We start from the raw sequence: 17,399 nt of genomic DNA, 5'->3' as shown, positions 1-17,399 counted from the left end.
CTACAGAGGAGAAAAAGAGCACTCATACACAGCCAGAAGGAACATCCACAGTGATAAAGCCCGATTTAACAAGTCAGATTTACTTTGACATTTTTACAACACTTCCGTTCAGGATAAAGTAGCACTCGGATGGCAGAGACTCATTCCATTTCTGGTTGCAGAGCCCTGCAGTCAATCTCAAATATTTATCTTGATATCTTAATCATTCAGTGGACACTAACTGGAAGTAGATATCTGTCGATAATTAACACTAATGATGAATTTTTGCACATAGTAATGAGTTTGGCCTATAAGCGAGGTCAAGTTGTACCTCTATACTATATTCAATGGTTTTAATGACTTAATTCTCTTTATTAGTAGCACTCAAGATTTTAGCTTTATTCAGCTACATTCATGTAAGAGTACAGAAATATCTATCTCCTAACTATAGTAGATTCTTAAATAACATTATTTTTTTAATCCTCACCTGAGGATATGTTTATTGATTTTTAAAAAAGTAAGAGGGGGAGAGAGAGAGAAAGAGAAACATCAATGTGAAAGAGAAACATCAATTAGTTGACTCTTGTACACACCCTAACCGGGGATCAAACCCACAACCTACACATGTGCCCTGAAGGGGATTGAACCCACAACCTTTTGGGGCAGAGGCTGACACTCCAGTAGGAAAAGATATAAAAATGTAACATAACTTTTAACATAACTTAAGAACAACTGAGCCACTCAACTGGGGTACATAACATTATTTTGTTATAACACTGATGAGAAAAAAATTAATTCCCAGTCAGGGCTAATATCTGTGTGGAGTCTGCACATTTAACCCATGTCTACGTGGGTTTTTCTGAATACTTTGGTTTCTTCCCACATCCCAGAGCTGTGTACATTAGGTTACCTGGCATGTCTACATTGAGTACATGTGTGGGTGGGTGGGTGCATGAGGTGCCCAGTGATGGATGGATGTCCTCTCTGGGGTGGGTTCCCACCTCCCATCCTGAGTACCAGGATAGTCTCTGGCCATTCGCACCCCTCATGTGTAATACGTGGTTTAGAAAAGTATCCTCTTATTTTTATTCATCTTTCTTATACGTATATATCGCTCATATTTATTTCAATGTTTAATATTAGAAGTGTTTGGGGTCTTTACTTAGAAGTTTGGTGAGGTTTTTGTGACCAGAAATATCCCTAGCAACTTAACTCTTATTATTAATATCAATTACCCTAAGGTAAAATTGGTTTCATTATACATCTTTTCACTTAAAGTCACAGTCTCCAAAAACCTATTGATGACTCACTGCATAGTGGTTTCTATCAACATATTTTAATTTTAGCAATAGGGTAACCAAAATCCATGAGTCTTTCCTCATTTTTTTTTAAAGCATCAACTTCCTATTTAAATCATGAAATGTAGGTAAGGACATATAACTGAAAATACATCAAGTAAAAGGTATTACAAAAGGAAAAGTTGTTTTCTAGTTATAAATGTGTGATAAAACTGAATGAAAAAATACCTAACAGTTAACTACAAACTCACAAATAAAACCATACTTACCAAAACCAGCAATATCTAGGACTCCAATAAAATAGGATGATGTTTCAAAAGGAAAACACTGATTTACTCTGTTTACCACATGATCAAAAAGGTGGCTATAGACTGTCTTTGCCAAGGCATCACGAGCGTTGTTTGCCTGCTCCACTTTCAGGGGTACCCTGTAAAACACGACCGTCTCCATGAAAATTTTCATAGCAATATACTGTGAAAGTAATGCCACATACCCAAGATCAAAGTATATCTAAATACATTCATTGTGAAGAGCAAAATAGCTACAAAAGGTCACTTGTGGATACGCACGGACCAATGGGGTTAAGTAGAATAGTACAAGATAAGAACTAAAGGAATTATCTATAACTATATAAAAAATCTATTATTGAGAAAAAGAACTTCAGGCTCAAAATTATTTTTAACCTTAATCTATATTTCAGTGTACATGCTGAATATATAAGAAATTATTGAAAGGAATAATCTTTGTTTTGACTTTCCTTACATACAAAAGAAATTGTGTTTAATTCAGAAGAACTTTAAAAGTTTAGTAACTTATTTAACATTGTTTAGGAAAAAATGTTTACATTTTAAAATCTGAACTGTCCAACTCTGTGATTTAATATAAGTAACTACATGGTGTAACAGTATTAGATACTGCAGATGCAGACACACGGCCCTTATCCTCAAGAAAATGATAGTCTGATGAAGCTAGACTGCCACAAAAGAGAATGTATAAACACTGTGCTAAATGCTATCATAAAAATAAGTATGGGAACCATGGGAGCACCAGCAAAAATAACTGTCAGATTTTGACGTTACCTTAAGTCATTCAGACATGAGTGACACTTGAATACCTTCTAAACAGTGGTTTTCCAACTTGTGTTTCCTACAATGGAAACCTTTCCTGAAGTTACGTGAACACGCCATATAAAAACACATACAAGAACTGCTCCTGAACAACGGGGGAAATGGAGGAAATGGCACCCAAGAACCACTTACTTCTGCTTTTACCAGCCGTCCCCCAGGCATCAGCCAAGCAACTCTAAGGCATTACTATACATCCTCCTTGCTGAGGTTCTCTTTGGAGTAGCACAATCTGGAATAAGCTTAGCAATGAAACGTACTAAGCACACCTTGGTAATATTTCAGAAAGTGCAATTTTCTGAATGGCTAAATTTTTTTTTAATCCTTATTTAATTTGTTGAAAATTTTACTGAACTATGTTGCTAGAACTCATTGCCTGCCTTGGGTAGCAAGGGATAAAGGGTCTGACTATTCCCCTACAAATGAAGGTCTACAGTACTTGAGAACAATTACTGAACATCAATTTTATCTTACAGTACTGAAAACAAAAGTACCTAACACACAGGATACAGAGTCAAAAGTGTACACTGTTCAACCAGACACAACCTAGATGTTCTTGGTTATGAGTTTTAAAAATCCTCGCTAGCCTCTTATTTTCCTGTCATTTCCTATAATTTCCTGTAAATGAAGAATCCTAAGGTAAGGTGAAATTCCATCTACTGAGTGTTTTACTAAAGCAAGTTCTACTTAATAGAAATTTTAGTACACACCATTTGAAAGGAAAATCACTTTTAAAGTAAAATGATCAGTTATTTTCTGAAACTAAGTAATGGCGATGATCGCAAAACCTTATATACTAAAAATCACAAAATTGCACATTTCAAAGAGTACATTATATCTCAAAATATACAGTTCTGAAAATTTTTAAAAAAGAACTGTCATCTAAAACAAATATTGATATATAATCAAATCATACAGGGCAGGGCCAAAGTAGGCTTACAGTTGTTCATATGGAAAATAGTATAATAATTACTAATAACACAAAAATAAACTATGTTTCACATACTCACAACTGTAAACCTCCTTTTGCCCCATTCTATATTTTCATAGCTGTACAAATGTAAACTTCTCTTTCACCTTATAAATTCCAAATTTGTGCCATGTATTGTATCTATAAGAAATAACTTTAAAAAGTCCAGCCAAGATGGAGGCCTAGGTAGAAACACTTCACTTCCTCACACAACCAAAAGAAGGATAACAACCAATTTAAACACAATAAACAACCAGAACTGCCAGAATAGCAATCCGCACAGAACTCCAACAACCAAGAAGTTAAAGAAACAGTTATCCAGACTGATAGGAGGGGCGGAGACAGGGAGATGGGCAGAGAGAGGACATGCAGAAAGGCAGCAGACCATGCAGGCAAGGCGGGGCTGGCTCACCGGGACTCTAAAGACTCAAAATCTCTGGCTATAAAAACTGTGGGGGTTGCAAAGGTGGGAGAAACTCCCAGTCTTATAGGAGAGTTCATTGAAAAGTGGGATAGAGCTGAGCAGGCAAGCTGCATTGTTTCCTCTCTGACCCCTCCACCAGAGACAGCACCACAACACATCAGAGAGGGTTGCCCCGCCCTGTCGAATGCCTAAGGCCCCACCCCGTAACAACTCAACAGGTATGCCATGACAAAGAAGTATGTGCCAAATGAAATAACAGATCAAAACTCCAGAAAAAGAGCTTAATGGACAAGGAGACACATAACTTATCTGATGCAGAGTTCAAAACACTGGTACACAGGATGCTCACAGAAATGATTGAGCTCGGTCGCAAAATGAAGGAACAAATGAAGGCTACCCAAACTGAAATAAAGCAAAATATCCAGGAAACCAAGAGTGAAGGGAAGGAAATGGGGCTCAAATCAAAGATTTGGAACAAAAGGAAGAAATAAATGTCCAACCAGAACAAAATGAAGAAACAAGAATTCAAAAATATAAGGAGAGGCTTAGGAACCTCTGGGACAGCTTTAAGCGTTCCAACATTCAAATCATATGGATGCCAGAAGGAGAAGAGGAAGAGCAAAAAATTGAAAACTTATTTGAAAACATAATGAAGGAAAACTTCCCCAACCTGGTGAAGGAAACAGAATTCCAGGAAGTCCAGCAAGCCCGGAGAGTCCCAAAGAAGTTGGACCCAAAGAGGAACACACCAAGACACATCATCATTAAGTTACCCAAGATTAAAGATAAAGAGATAATCTTAAAAGCAGCAAGAGAAAAGCAGAGAGCTACCTACAAAGGAGTTCCCATTAGACTATCAGCTGATTTCTCTAAAAGAAACCTTACAGGCAAGAAGGGGCTGGAAAGAAGTATTCAAAGTCATGAAAGGCAATGACCTATATCCAAGATTACTGTACCCAGCAAAGCTATCATTTAGAATGGAAGGGCAGATAAAGTGCTTCCCAGATAAGGCCAAGTTAAAGGAGTTCATCATCACCAAGCCCTTATTATAGGAAATGTTAAAGGGACTTATCTAAGAAATAGAAGATGAAAAACTATGAACTGTGAAATGAACACAAACTCAGAACTATCAACAACTGAACCTAAAAAACAAAAACTAAGCAAACAATTAGAACAGGAACAGAATCACAGAAATGGAAATCACATGGAGGGTTATCAGTGGGGAGGGGGAGAATCAGGGGGAAAGGTAGAGGGAATAAGAAGCATAATTCATAGGCATACAATAGACAGGGGTAGGTTAAGAATCGTATAGGAAATAGAGAAGCCAAAGAACTTATATGTACAACCCATGGATATGAACTGAGGCAGGGGGAATGCTGGAGGGTGGGGGGTTGTAGGACAGAGGGGGGAGAAAGGGGAGAAAAAACTGGGACAACTATAATAGTATAATCAATAAAATATACCTTTAAAAAAAACTTTATTTTCAAGCAGACCAAACAAAACAGAAATTGAGCAAACAGAAGTTGAGATAAAAATAAAATGGTCTTCAAATGCAAAAAAAAAGAAAAGCAAAATAACTTAAAGAGCCATGGAAGTCAGTGTTAACTTTTATGATGGATTGTTATGGTAAGATACACAGAATTTTGATCTATCAAGCACATGTTTTAGAACATTATAATGAAAAGAATGAGTCATACATAGAGATTAACTTTAAATCTCAGTGTTCTCAGAAAAGAAAGATTTTTCCTTGACAAAACCCAAGGCAGGATTTTTACAGAGCAATGAGATAAGGAACTTACTTTATAACTGTTCCTTTGGTGCCCCCTGCTGTTGTTAGCATGACTCTTGTAGTTAGACTGACACGGAGATCATCTTGATCCAAACCCAGTAATTCAGCACAATATTCCAGTGACTGAGTAGATTTATTCTTCAGATTACAGCCACCTAATGAAAATATATTTTAACTTGAAATTAATAAACATTACATTAGCCAGATTTTCAAGATCCATTTCTTAGAATTATACTTCTATACTTCCCTTACATAAAACTATGAAATAGATGAAGTTCTTTGTTAATATATTAAATCTCTGGAGAAATGTAATGCCTTATTGTTAAAATTCATATGACTCCAAAAAACTTCAAGTTTCTACACACATATGTATTACCTAAAATGACCTAACTCTGAAAAAAATGACTACCAATCATTCACTAATTTTATTTAAATACTTCTCTTTTACTATTTTGCAAAGTTTCTGACACACTTCACAGGAATTATATAAAGGTAACATAAGGAAACAGTTATTCGTTTTAAAAAGGCAAAATACTATAATAAGGTTTTCATGTTACTAGCCCCGCTTCCAAAGAAGAACGCTTTTGAAAACTATTATTATTAAAAACTATTTTGTTATAATAAAATATTTTTGTTATGTGGAACTTAAAAAGCATAGAAAGTTCCGATAGGTATTTTTTGCATTTCCATCACACAAAATCTTCTCAGTAAGTGTCTTCTAAAAATCTATTAGAGAATAAATTTTCTAATAAAATAATTATAAAAATATTCAGAGCGTTTTCAGATTGTGAGGAAATGCCAAAATTGAGCTCTCTAGTGAGAAAAAAAAATCAATTCTAATTAGAAAGAAACCATTTGGATCTACAGGAAGGGTCACAGAAGGATGAATAATAATAAAATCTTAGCTATTAAAATGAAACAACCTTTTAATTTAATTCTTTTGATTTATTGCCTCATTCTAACCCTCTCTGCTTGCTGCTCATTTTCTCAACAGAAAAACATTTGAGAAGAAAAATCAAAGATAATGTAAATATGTGCTATGTGCCTTTTGACCATTTAAGTGCTTTTCATACCAGTTAGATCACGCCACCTTTATGATCCTCTACATATATCCGCATGTTCTAGCTCAAGAAAATAATGTGAGGTGAAACACTTCTAGCAACACTTCCAAAGTGTTCCTTAAATATTGTAAACTTTTTTGGTGTTATTTAGAACTCCCACATGCTCCCAGGGTGTAACAATGAGGTATGGGAAATGAAATGTGTTTTAACATTAATTACATTTTCAAAATAAATTTTAAAATCCCTCAAAAAACTAATAAATAATTTAATGCACACTAAGAACACAAATGGTTTTGCTTTTTTCTCATTTTAAACTGAGAGTAACCTGAATTTTTATTTTGCTTATTCAAAAAAATATAATGCAATTACTATGTGCTAGACATAGTATTTACATCATTTTACAAATATTCAACTCATTTATTCCTCTTTATAACATCAGATAGGGATTGTTGTCCCAGTATATAGCTAAGGAAACTAAGACCTGGCGAAGTTCAGTTCCTGGCCAAAGTCACACGGGCAGTTAATACAGGTAAACAGTCTGGTTCAAGAACATGTGCTATTAAACACTATACTGCGATACATCTGATGTTACTGACGTCACAGCATCACAGGACATGAAGTCTAAAGGTCATCAAGATGGTCTATTTAAATATGCTCATTCATGGATCATGACACTTGGGAAGTAACTAGGGGCTTTGAGGGACAATTACCTGAATTATTAACACATGGGTAGAACCCAGCTCTCACATCTACAATTTCATTAATAACTATTTTACTTAACTTGTGCACAGGTTGCACTTGTGTGTAAAATGGAGGTAATATCCCCTCCCCTACCTCACTACCTATATCAAGTTTAGACTATAATTATGATGAAGTACAGTATATAAAATGTTCATTTTCCTTACTGTTATGCCCCTGCCCTACATGCATACTACTGCTAGATACTACACTTTAAAGCACTTCTCATGGATTATTTCTTCATTATTTTACAAATGAAAAATCAAGGCTCAGGGAGCTTCTGGGATCTGACACCAAAGCCCATGTTAATGAGTACAATATGAAATGATGCTTAAAATTTTCTTAACCCAGTGTAAGACTTTTTTTTATTGATTAATTTGAGAGAGAGAAAGGGGGCGAGAGAATGGGGAGAGAGAAACAGACAGACATCGACTTGCTGTTCCACCCATTTATGCATTCACTGGTTAATTCTTGTATGCACCCCATCAGGGATCGAACCCACAACAACCCTGCAGCATCAGGACAACATTCTGACCAAACCAACTACCCAGCCAGGGCCAGTGTAATATTTTTAAATAACGTATTTATGTAGGAGTCAACATTGTTTTTCTCTAAAGTGTCAGACTTTAGGCTTTGCGGGCCATACAGTCTCTCTGTCACTACTCGACTCTGCCACTGTAGCACAAAAGCTGGAACAGACCAGACGTAAGTTGGGTGTGGCTAGGTTCCAACCACACTGTATTTACAATAACAGGCAGCTCTTCAGATTGAGTCATGGGCCACATTTGCCAATCCCTGTATTCACAGAACAAACTTAGAAGTATATAAAAATTCTTATTCTTTATGTAAGACTAAACCACTACAGTTGAAAAGTTATTACCATGCATGCATTTAAATGCTCTTTTCAATCTGCATAAAGCTCAACCTGTTTTCATGTGCAGTAATAAAGTATATGGGCTTTTTTTATGTATTCAATTGCCCTAATTAACTGACCCAAGTTTAAATTAATAAACCCCCAAAGTATCAAGATACCTTAATAGATGGTAGAGAATTATTCTGTTCACTTATTAGGCAAGTATAATATCAGTTGAAAAATTTAACTGAATATGACCTTGCAGTCAGTTACTTGTCCTTCATAAAATGAGTTCATTCCTTATCAGTATCACTAACTTCTTCAATACAGAGTTTATAATGACGAACATGCAGCTTCCATTTGCATAATTCATCATGTAATATGTATTCTAGAAATTCCAGGGTATTAACAAACCTGTGCACAGATTCAATGTACATATGACAAAACTTCTAATTTTACTCCTCCTTAAAGCAAAACAAAACAAACAAAAACCACAAGAAAACCTGAAGTGCTGCCGGCTTCCTCAAAATCAATATTTCCAAGGTGCAGGACACCAGCGACTACCCGGAACAGATCAAGCTTTTCTTCATCATCCAAACCAATCTTTTTCATGGCTGTGCACATTCTGATAAAATCTCCATGGTCGTCTAACAGAGGATCTTTCAAGGAACCTGCCTTCAGGTACTATAAAACAAGAAGACATCAGTTAACTGCCCTCTACATTATTTAAGTATACTAAAAAATAATAATAATACAGGAGGTCTATTGATGTTCTGTTTAACATGCAAAAATAAACTGTCAATGGAAAAACTTTAGTATTCTAACAATCAAAAACTAAATAGGAAAGCATACACAGGATCTCTGCATAGTTTCTTTCAATTGCATATGAATCTATAATTATCTCAATAAAAATTTCTGTCAAAGAGTGAAATGGAATGTTTTCCAATTAAATTACAATATTAACTCTAAAGCAGTATAATGCAAAGGTATTAGATAAAAACAAAAATTGAGTAAAAAGAATGGAATACCAGTGGTTGAAAGGAATCAACATAAACCACAGGTCAAAACAAACTGAGCAAAAAAATTGTAAAAAATGTTTAAATCTGATACTTAGCATTATACTCTTTTAAATTAACTGTCATCAACTGTACTAATATTCAACACTAGGAAGTGGCGAACAAGCTAATAACAATTTTCATGGCCTGAAGATTATTTTTTAAGCCTTTCTGTATAAGTATATATGAGGTAAAATGTATTAGTAAGTGTTATGCTCACTTTAAGAATTTATGCAATGACTGAAAACATTCCAGAAAAAAGAGAGAATTCTCTTTCTCTCCTAAAAGAACATGCAATCTAAGTATTCATTTATTAGAACCTATAACAAACTCAGGAAAGGGAAGAAAAAAGGCCTGTCAAACTAAAGGGAGAAAAATAAAAGTTACTGGACACTGAAAGGTTGTACTAGGAATTTTCCAGAACTTGAGAATGAAGAAATAAAAGTAAACATTAGGCATTAACACAGCAGGGAAAGTAATTGGCCATTAAAGATGCCTCTAGGAGATGTTTCTTTTCCTCCCAGTTGCTAGCGCCTTTCCAGTTGAAGTCGTGACTCTTTCCATAAAATTCTTTAAAATGTTTAATGTTTGTGTGAAGTTTCTGGAAAATGTCTAGATAAAGAAATTTAATTTTATTCTTAAAAGAATCAAAGGAAACATTCAGGTGCAGCTAAAGTTAACAGAAAACACACAGCACGCAGAATTTTTAGTCTTGTAATTGAATGGTTACTTCATTTAAAAAGTGTTTCTAATCAAATATTAATAAATATATTGCTCTTATGGAAGACTAAAAATGCTGCATTCTCCTAAAAGTTATACACAGCTTACAGACACTCAAATGGAACAAGACAAAGGATTCTACTTAGTCAAAATGATCACCTCATCCTCCTGATAAAGAAGACATAAAAAGTAATTTAAACATATTAATCTATTGTTCACTTTATATTTTATACATCAACTCAGTAATATAAATACGATTCCTAACGAAGTACGTTGACACTAGGATCAGAAAGAGTCCGTTCTCTTCACAGGAGAGCACCAAGAGTACATGTTACTCTTTAAAGAGTAAAATCCAGTTTTTCTCTCCTCTTTACTCAAGTTAATCCATGCCAAAGGAAATGTCCCCATTATCTTGGTGGAAAGAATACAATTTCTATATTTTGATGATGCCTTATGAAAACATAGGTTACCATGACACAGAAAGATACCATAATAAATATTAATGTTACTTCTTAAAAGTTGCAACCATAGATGCAACAAACTGAAGTTTACAATTTATAATTCAGACATCTATGTCTAAAATGATAAAATGTTAAAAATTAACTGCTCAGAATTCAAAATAATGAGTTTTCATTTGCTTTGTTTCTATGAATATAATAAAGACATAATTCATCTCACTCATTTTGAAAAGAGTCAAAAGCATCTGACACTCAAATGCAGAAGCACTGAAAACTGAGTACAAGAAAAACTTGTTCAATTAAGAAAGGGAAAGGTCACGTCGAGGAACATGTATAAAGGACCCATGGACAAAGACAATGTGGGTGGGAAGGATTGAATGTGGGAGGTGGGGGGTGGGGGGGACAGGGGAGAGTAATGGGGAGAAAATGGGGACAACTGTAATTGAACAACAATACAAAAGTGAAAAAAATAAGTACTCCACATCAATCTTTTAATGAAATTGATAAAGACAGTGTGACTAGTTCCTATAATTAATCCTGGCTTATATTTTATAATTTAAGCTCCTTGAGTAGATACAATACCATATATTACTTAAACACTACATATTAAATTTATAAAGGTTGTAGATTTTTAGGTTAAGGATTTAATGTTTTTAAAATAATATTTAATAGCATAATTATAAATAATTACTCTTAGAAATGCAATAATTTAGTAAGACCTATATGTAAAACTTTTTATAATATGTTGTAGAAATATGTTTTGAAGAGAAATACAATAATATAAGCATCAATTCACAATAATGCTTACTCTGCCTAGTGTCTACACAAAGCTCATTTCTGCCTTGGAGTAAGCAATGATAACGGACATGCTTTATACTTAAGCCCAAGTGGGTAATATAAGAGTAAGTTGAAAAAATATTAGCAAATGACAATTCTTCGGCAATTTGCCACCCTCAAGCTGGGAAAAAAACAGTGTATTGAGGCCTAACCAGGAAGAACCAGAACCCACAGCTTCTGCAGATACCAATGTAGGCATAAAGTACTATATACACTCAAAGAGACACTTGGATGAGTCTTTAGTTGTTATAATAAGCACAAGCCTAAAAGTAAGAAGTATTATTTGGGCTCCAAAATAAAAAAATATATCTTTAGGCAAAGGGTTTTTTTTTGTATTAAAGATTTTAATTAAAAAAATAGTCTACTATACCTCAGGACTTTTTCGGTTTTGTAAAATTTGTTTGTCGGTCTCTTTGTTAGCAAAGTATCTAGTGCAGCCTCTGTTTAAATACTATGACAAAGAAATGTAAAATATAATTAACAAATATCCTCTGGAAAATAATGCAGAAGACAACACAACTTACCAAATAGTGTTAATCGTAAAGAATTTCTAAACATAACCTAAGCATCATTTAATCTTTCAATTAAAACAGGTACTTCTATATAAGCATTTCACTCCTACTAATCAAACCAGGGATGTAAAAAATCCCAGTTCTTCAAGGTAGATTAAATTGAATGATTAACATAAAAAATCAATACCATAAAGCTTTCCAATATTTAAAGGACAGTAATTTTAAATATTTCCATTGTCAAATATCTTCATACATAGTACAAATAATTGTGAAAATCATCTTCTTACTAAATATGTAAAGAGTCTCAAATAAGGAACAACAGAGTGTGGTTTAGTATTTCCAGTAATATTATAAATTCCAACTAATTAACAAATATTATCCTCGAAATTTTTTAATTTTTTATTTTTAGAATCCGTTCTCTAAAATACGCCTTTCATATTTACTGACAGTTAACATGACTATACATCAATTACAGTACTGGCTATATGAACCTTCATATAGTTATTCAAATAACAATTTCAGCTTCTATCTCAAGGATTTACTTTGCTGCCCAGAAGCCTTTTAAAGGCCACATGCTTTCAAAACATAGAACAAGGGAAGTAGCTGAGAAGAAAAGAATACTGCATTCATTGGCTTCAAAAAGAATCTATTACCCACCTTTAGGAGAGGTAAAGGAGGGGGCAGGAAGAAAGTACAGTGGGAACAAGAGGGAAAATTTTAAAAGTCATCCCTCTCTTAAATCAGGTCACTATGTTTCCATGTATCATGGCATGAATTCCAAGATAAAACATATGACATCATATAGATACCAAGAGAAAATTATAGTAAATTTTGGAGTAAATTAATATTTTAGATAATCAATGCATCTATCTTCCCCCTCCATTATAGTGAAGTATTAAAGTTGGCTAAAACCAGAAAACAGTATTGAGGTTTTTTTTCCTACCCCAGAATCTTTAGGAAGGGAGGAGGAATAATATTGGTTAACATTTTCAATTAACTATTTCAAAAATGATCTCTAGTATTTAGGAAGATAATTGTAGCTTAAACATAGAACCCAACCATATGTTTTCTTTGCTAGCAAGAACTTTATCCCTGTACCCCAATTGTTTTATTACTTGGCTTTTAGACAGATGGACTTAATATTAAAATCTAGGAAAAATACTCGTTTCTTCCTACCTTTCTATAAATAGAAAAGTTGTAACTATTCTGGCCATCCATTCTCATTCTATCCAAGCTTTATTTATGTTCAAGGATCTTTGCATGACTGTAACAAATGTTTCCATTAAATGTGAAAAAATATTTGAAAATTTTGAATAATCCAAGAATTTTTAACCTTTTATTTTACAAAATACATGGGCGGTTAATACAATTGCTCTTAAACACACGTATCTCTAGAATTCTTTACATACTAATTTGGATAGAGTAGTGACAAAAAAAACCTCTGGAAGTGTTCACCATGCTGTAGAGGTCTTCTTTGTCTTTACACCCTTATCTATAATTTCTGTAAACCACAGAAAAGCCTGATGACATTACCAACAGACTTTCAAATAACTCTGAGGTATAATCATTTGGGGGGAGGAATACAGAGACGTATGTATACATGCCTGGGAGGAATATCCGAGATAGCAGATGTGTTTGGGTGAAAAGTAACACTGTTTCTCTAGTCTCCCTAACACCAGAAGGACTCTTTTATGAGAGAGGAAATAATGCCTCGAAGCTCACACTGCAGAGACAGGAAACTCTCTGACCTGATACAGAATTTCAGTAGCTGCACTCTCAGGGTGCCCACCTGTGTGTCAGGAAGGGCAGCGTACTCTCAGACATGCAAAACCTATGCTCCTAGACTCCTCGTTTCATCACGTTATCATTAACTCCTTGAGGAAAAAGCTGCATCATCATTATTACATTTCATATTATTCACAGTAATTATGTTCCTCTTCTAAAAATCATTGCAGAGAGAAGTCTCTTCTACCTTCATGAAGATAATGTGGGCAACTAACTGCAAGTCCCAATCAATTTGGTGAGTTCTAGAGAAGGTGGACATTTTAGAAATATATAAATAGATGCAGTTATAAAGCATTTTAAAGCAATAAAATTAAAAAATTTCCAAGTACACATTAAAAGAAACTAATAGAAAAAATAAAGAGAAGCTGGCTTGCAAATACAAACGTGCACACACAGAACAGTAATTTTATATGTGTGTGTGTGTGTATGTATATATGTGTATGGTGTGTCATGATTCTCAAATGGAAGATTCCTGTCCAACGGGGGCCATCAAAATTACCTGGAACAGTTTATACAAACCACATTCCTCACCCCCACCCCATGACTCCCACATATCCATCACAGGGACACTACTTGCTAGCTGAGAATTTGTAAATTATGCTAACCATCCCGCTTACACTTCTTGAAACTCAACTGGCTTGTGATTCTTGGCGCTCATGGTTTTCTCTGTACTTCCCTTACACCTCCATTTGAGCTATCTTTCTTGGGCAACTCGTATCTGATCACCCTCTGCTTTTCTACATTATGCAATCTCTCTGGATAACCTCAACTACACACTGTCATAGTTTTAACTACCACCAGAGTACCGGCACCTCCCAAGCCTGTCCTTCTAGTACTGACATTTCAGATTAGTATACATAACTGTCTTCTGTACATCTCTGCTCAGACGAGCCATAGGCTCCCAAACTGAACACATCCTATACGCTAAATCTTCCACCTGGCCCAATATGGTATTTCCACCTATCCAGTTTCCCTAGTCAAACTTTGGAGAATTATTTCAGACTCTCCCTTTTCCCTATAATAGTCAGTCTCCACGTCCAATCAATACTATCTCCTAATATTTTGCACATCCCTGCAATCAATAAACCCAATTCAGGCACTAAGCAACTGTTACTTAAAGGTATGGCCATAGGTTCCCAAGCAATTTACCCATGGTTGCCATTTCAATTCATCCCATCCTGTACCCCTTAAAGCCAACTCAATTTTAAAGCCAGAAGTAAGTATAGACCTGATGTCCAATTGTCTACATAAAGCCCTTCAATAGCTCCTTATTAACTACAGAAGAAAGTCCAACCTCTTAAGCCTCATCTCCTACCATTTCCTGCCCATCCATCTCTTGCCTTTCTTTGCTCATCTTTTTGCATCTACCAGGAGTACACTGTGCATCTTTCCTTCTCTAGTTAACACTTGAAAATACTGCAGGATTCTGATCAAGCATCAGTCGTTCCAGTAAGCTTTTCCAAAACCCACAGCATCCCATGCCTATCTCTTTTTATCATTCCAACACATCAGTCAGACTCTGTGTGTGTGTGTTTCATCTATCTTTTTAAATTTTGCACAATGTCTGGCACTCACTGAGCAAGCAATAAATATTTGTTGTTGAACTGAATTAACAAGGAAGATAATCATGGGTCCTTTATTAATTCAGTGCTCAAACTTTTTTTTTTACAAAAATTAAAAGGTAACTTTAAAGTCAGCATTACAGAACTATTATAAATTTCTTATTGAGCTTAAATTGATAACGGGTTTAACACTGACCCTTTTTTCTGTCCCATTACATAATTCCCATATAGTGTTATAAAGTCAGCAGTAAATCCCAGATCTACTCAGTACCGAAGACGTTCCGTCGCTTTACACTAAGGTTAATGTAAGTTACAGAAAACTACCAAAATCCACTAAAAAAAGTTTTATAATTGAAGGCAATTCAATTTGCAAATCTTGTATGAATTTTTTTTATCCAACCTACCCGAAAATTATCTGGGGAGCTCAAATGAAGTTTTTCCCTAATATCCTCAGAAGCACCAGCACACAACCTATAAAAGATATGATAATTCCTTTCCTCTTTGCCTTGAACACAGATCCTAGATTTCTCTAGAAGATAATGTGAAACAAATCCTCCAACAACTGAACTCTGAAAAACAAAACAGAGAGAAAATACATTTTTGCATTTCAGCCTTAAAGTATAGCCTACAAATGTTAAAGTATTTATCTCATCTAGTAAACATCTGTCTATCAAAAAGGCTATAATTATATATCAAATAAAGGGGAAAACAGATAATTAAATGTAAGTTTAAAGTGTTTATAGAGGTCATAGTGAGCACATATATTCTGCCAGGTATCTAAAATAACAGAGAGAAATTTAAAGAAATTTAGCACGAGTTCAAGAACAGCACTAATTCTATCAAGACCCTTGTGTTTTTCAAAAACCCTCCCAACCATATCATCCCCAGACTCACTCTCACCTTTTCATTGAAATGTATTTCTACAAATTTTCCAAATCGACTGCTATTATTGTTGCGAACAGTCTTTGCATTTCCAAAGGCTTCTAAGAGTGGGTTAGCTATTGAAAAAGAAATGAAAATATTCCATCAAAAAATTATCATAAAGAAAATTTACAAAATGATATAGCTTTAAAAAGTTCTTAAAAATATTAACAATGAAAATTCACATGTAATATCAAATCCCACAAATGGATTGACTACCATTATGTTCATGCCTTATTAACATGCAAGATGGGAAAATTACTTAAAATATATTAAAAATGTAAATTTTATTAAAAAGATTAAATTTTAGGTCACTAGGTTACAAAATTTATAACTCAACTTTTAAAATTACTCCCTAAAAATGTTAAGATTTTCACAAGTACATCAGCCCTACTAGAGTAGTAATTATAATACAAAAAAACAGCAAAAATCTTGTGACAAATTACAAGCAACAAATTATTAGTTGACTTGTCTAAAATATTTTATACATGAATAAAACCTCCAGGTTTAACATTTTTACATGCACATCCAACAAAACAAACTAGTCTACAGAATTACCTACAAAAGGTTCTCAGAACAATAGTTTTCAAATCCCAATGAACAAACGTTAACTTTAATTGCTTTTATTTTATAGTAAGACACATCACATGACTGCAAAAAGATTCCTAGAGTCCACTGTTGTACTCACCAGAGTCTCAGCTGTAAATATACCAGTGTCAATCTTATTCTGATGTCTTCCACCAACCTCATAAATTGCTTCACAATGTCTACTGCTAGAATACTTTTTATGAAATCTTTTAAAGTCCATTTCTCTTATTCTACCACAGCAGAAAGCTTACCTAGTCTCTGTGCCCTTTTAAAGATCACTCCTCAGTTTTTCCTTATTTTTTTCAAGATAAGTAGGAAAGTATGTAAACCCAAAAGAAGTGTTAGCACATGTACCCCATCTTTCAGATGGGCAAGAAAACTGATGCCCAACAATGTCAACTGACTTGTGGAAGGCCACATAACAGGCTACTGGCAAAAAAGGGACTTAATTACAGATTTCCCTGACTCCATTACCAGTTTTTACAGAAAGATGTAACATATAAATAAAGTACCAAAAATAGGATTAGGGCTTCTCCATCAGAAAATTATATTAATGCTATTAATGATATAGTCACTCCCATCAAAAAATTTCTATGTCCTGCCAGTTAATATCTACTATCCCCAAGTAAAGGGCATTAGAAACATTTGGAATAATACTTTTCTCAGCAATACATCATGGAAGAAACCAGACTTATATTCAATTCTCAATCAAGTTTGCACATCAA

The 17,399-nt window shown here is 34.4% G+C and overlaps 1 protein-coding gene across 10 annotated transcripts in view; it reads right to left on the bottom strand.

The window, feature by feature from the left end:
- Nucleotides 1-17,399, bottom strand: part of MYO6 (myosin VI) — a 156,655-nt gene that overhangs the window by 52,894 nt on the left and 86,362 nt on the right. For all 10 annotated transcript variants that reach the window (XM_053913988.2, XM_053913989.2, XM_053913990.2 and 7 more), the window contains 6 exons: nt 16,066-16,163; nt 15,570-15,734; nt 11,677-11,757; nt 8,740-8,920; nt 5,595-5,739; nt 1,547-1,704 (listed from right to left, as the gene is read on the bottom strand). In XM_053913988.2, coding sequence (XP_053769963.1) covers nt 1,547-1,704; nt 5,595-5,739; nt 8,740-8,920; nt 11,677-11,757; nt 15,570-15,734; nt 16,066-16,163 — 828 coding nt within the window. The remainder of the gene's footprint in view (nt 1-1,546; nt 1,705-5,594; nt 5,740-8,739; nt 8,921-11,676; nt 11,758-15,569; nt 15,735-16,065; nt 16,164-17,399) is intronic.

This window comes from Desmodus rotundus, chromosome 11 (assembly GCF_022682495.2).
Source record: "Desmodus rotundus isolate HL8 chromosome 11, HLdesRot8A.1, whole genome shotgun sequence".
In the NCBI taxonomy this organism is placed as follows: Eukaryota; Metazoa; Chordata; class Mammalia; order Chiroptera; family Phyllostomidae; genus Desmodus; species Desmodus rotundus.
This window is presented reverse-complemented; position numbering and strand designations above follow the sequence as displayed.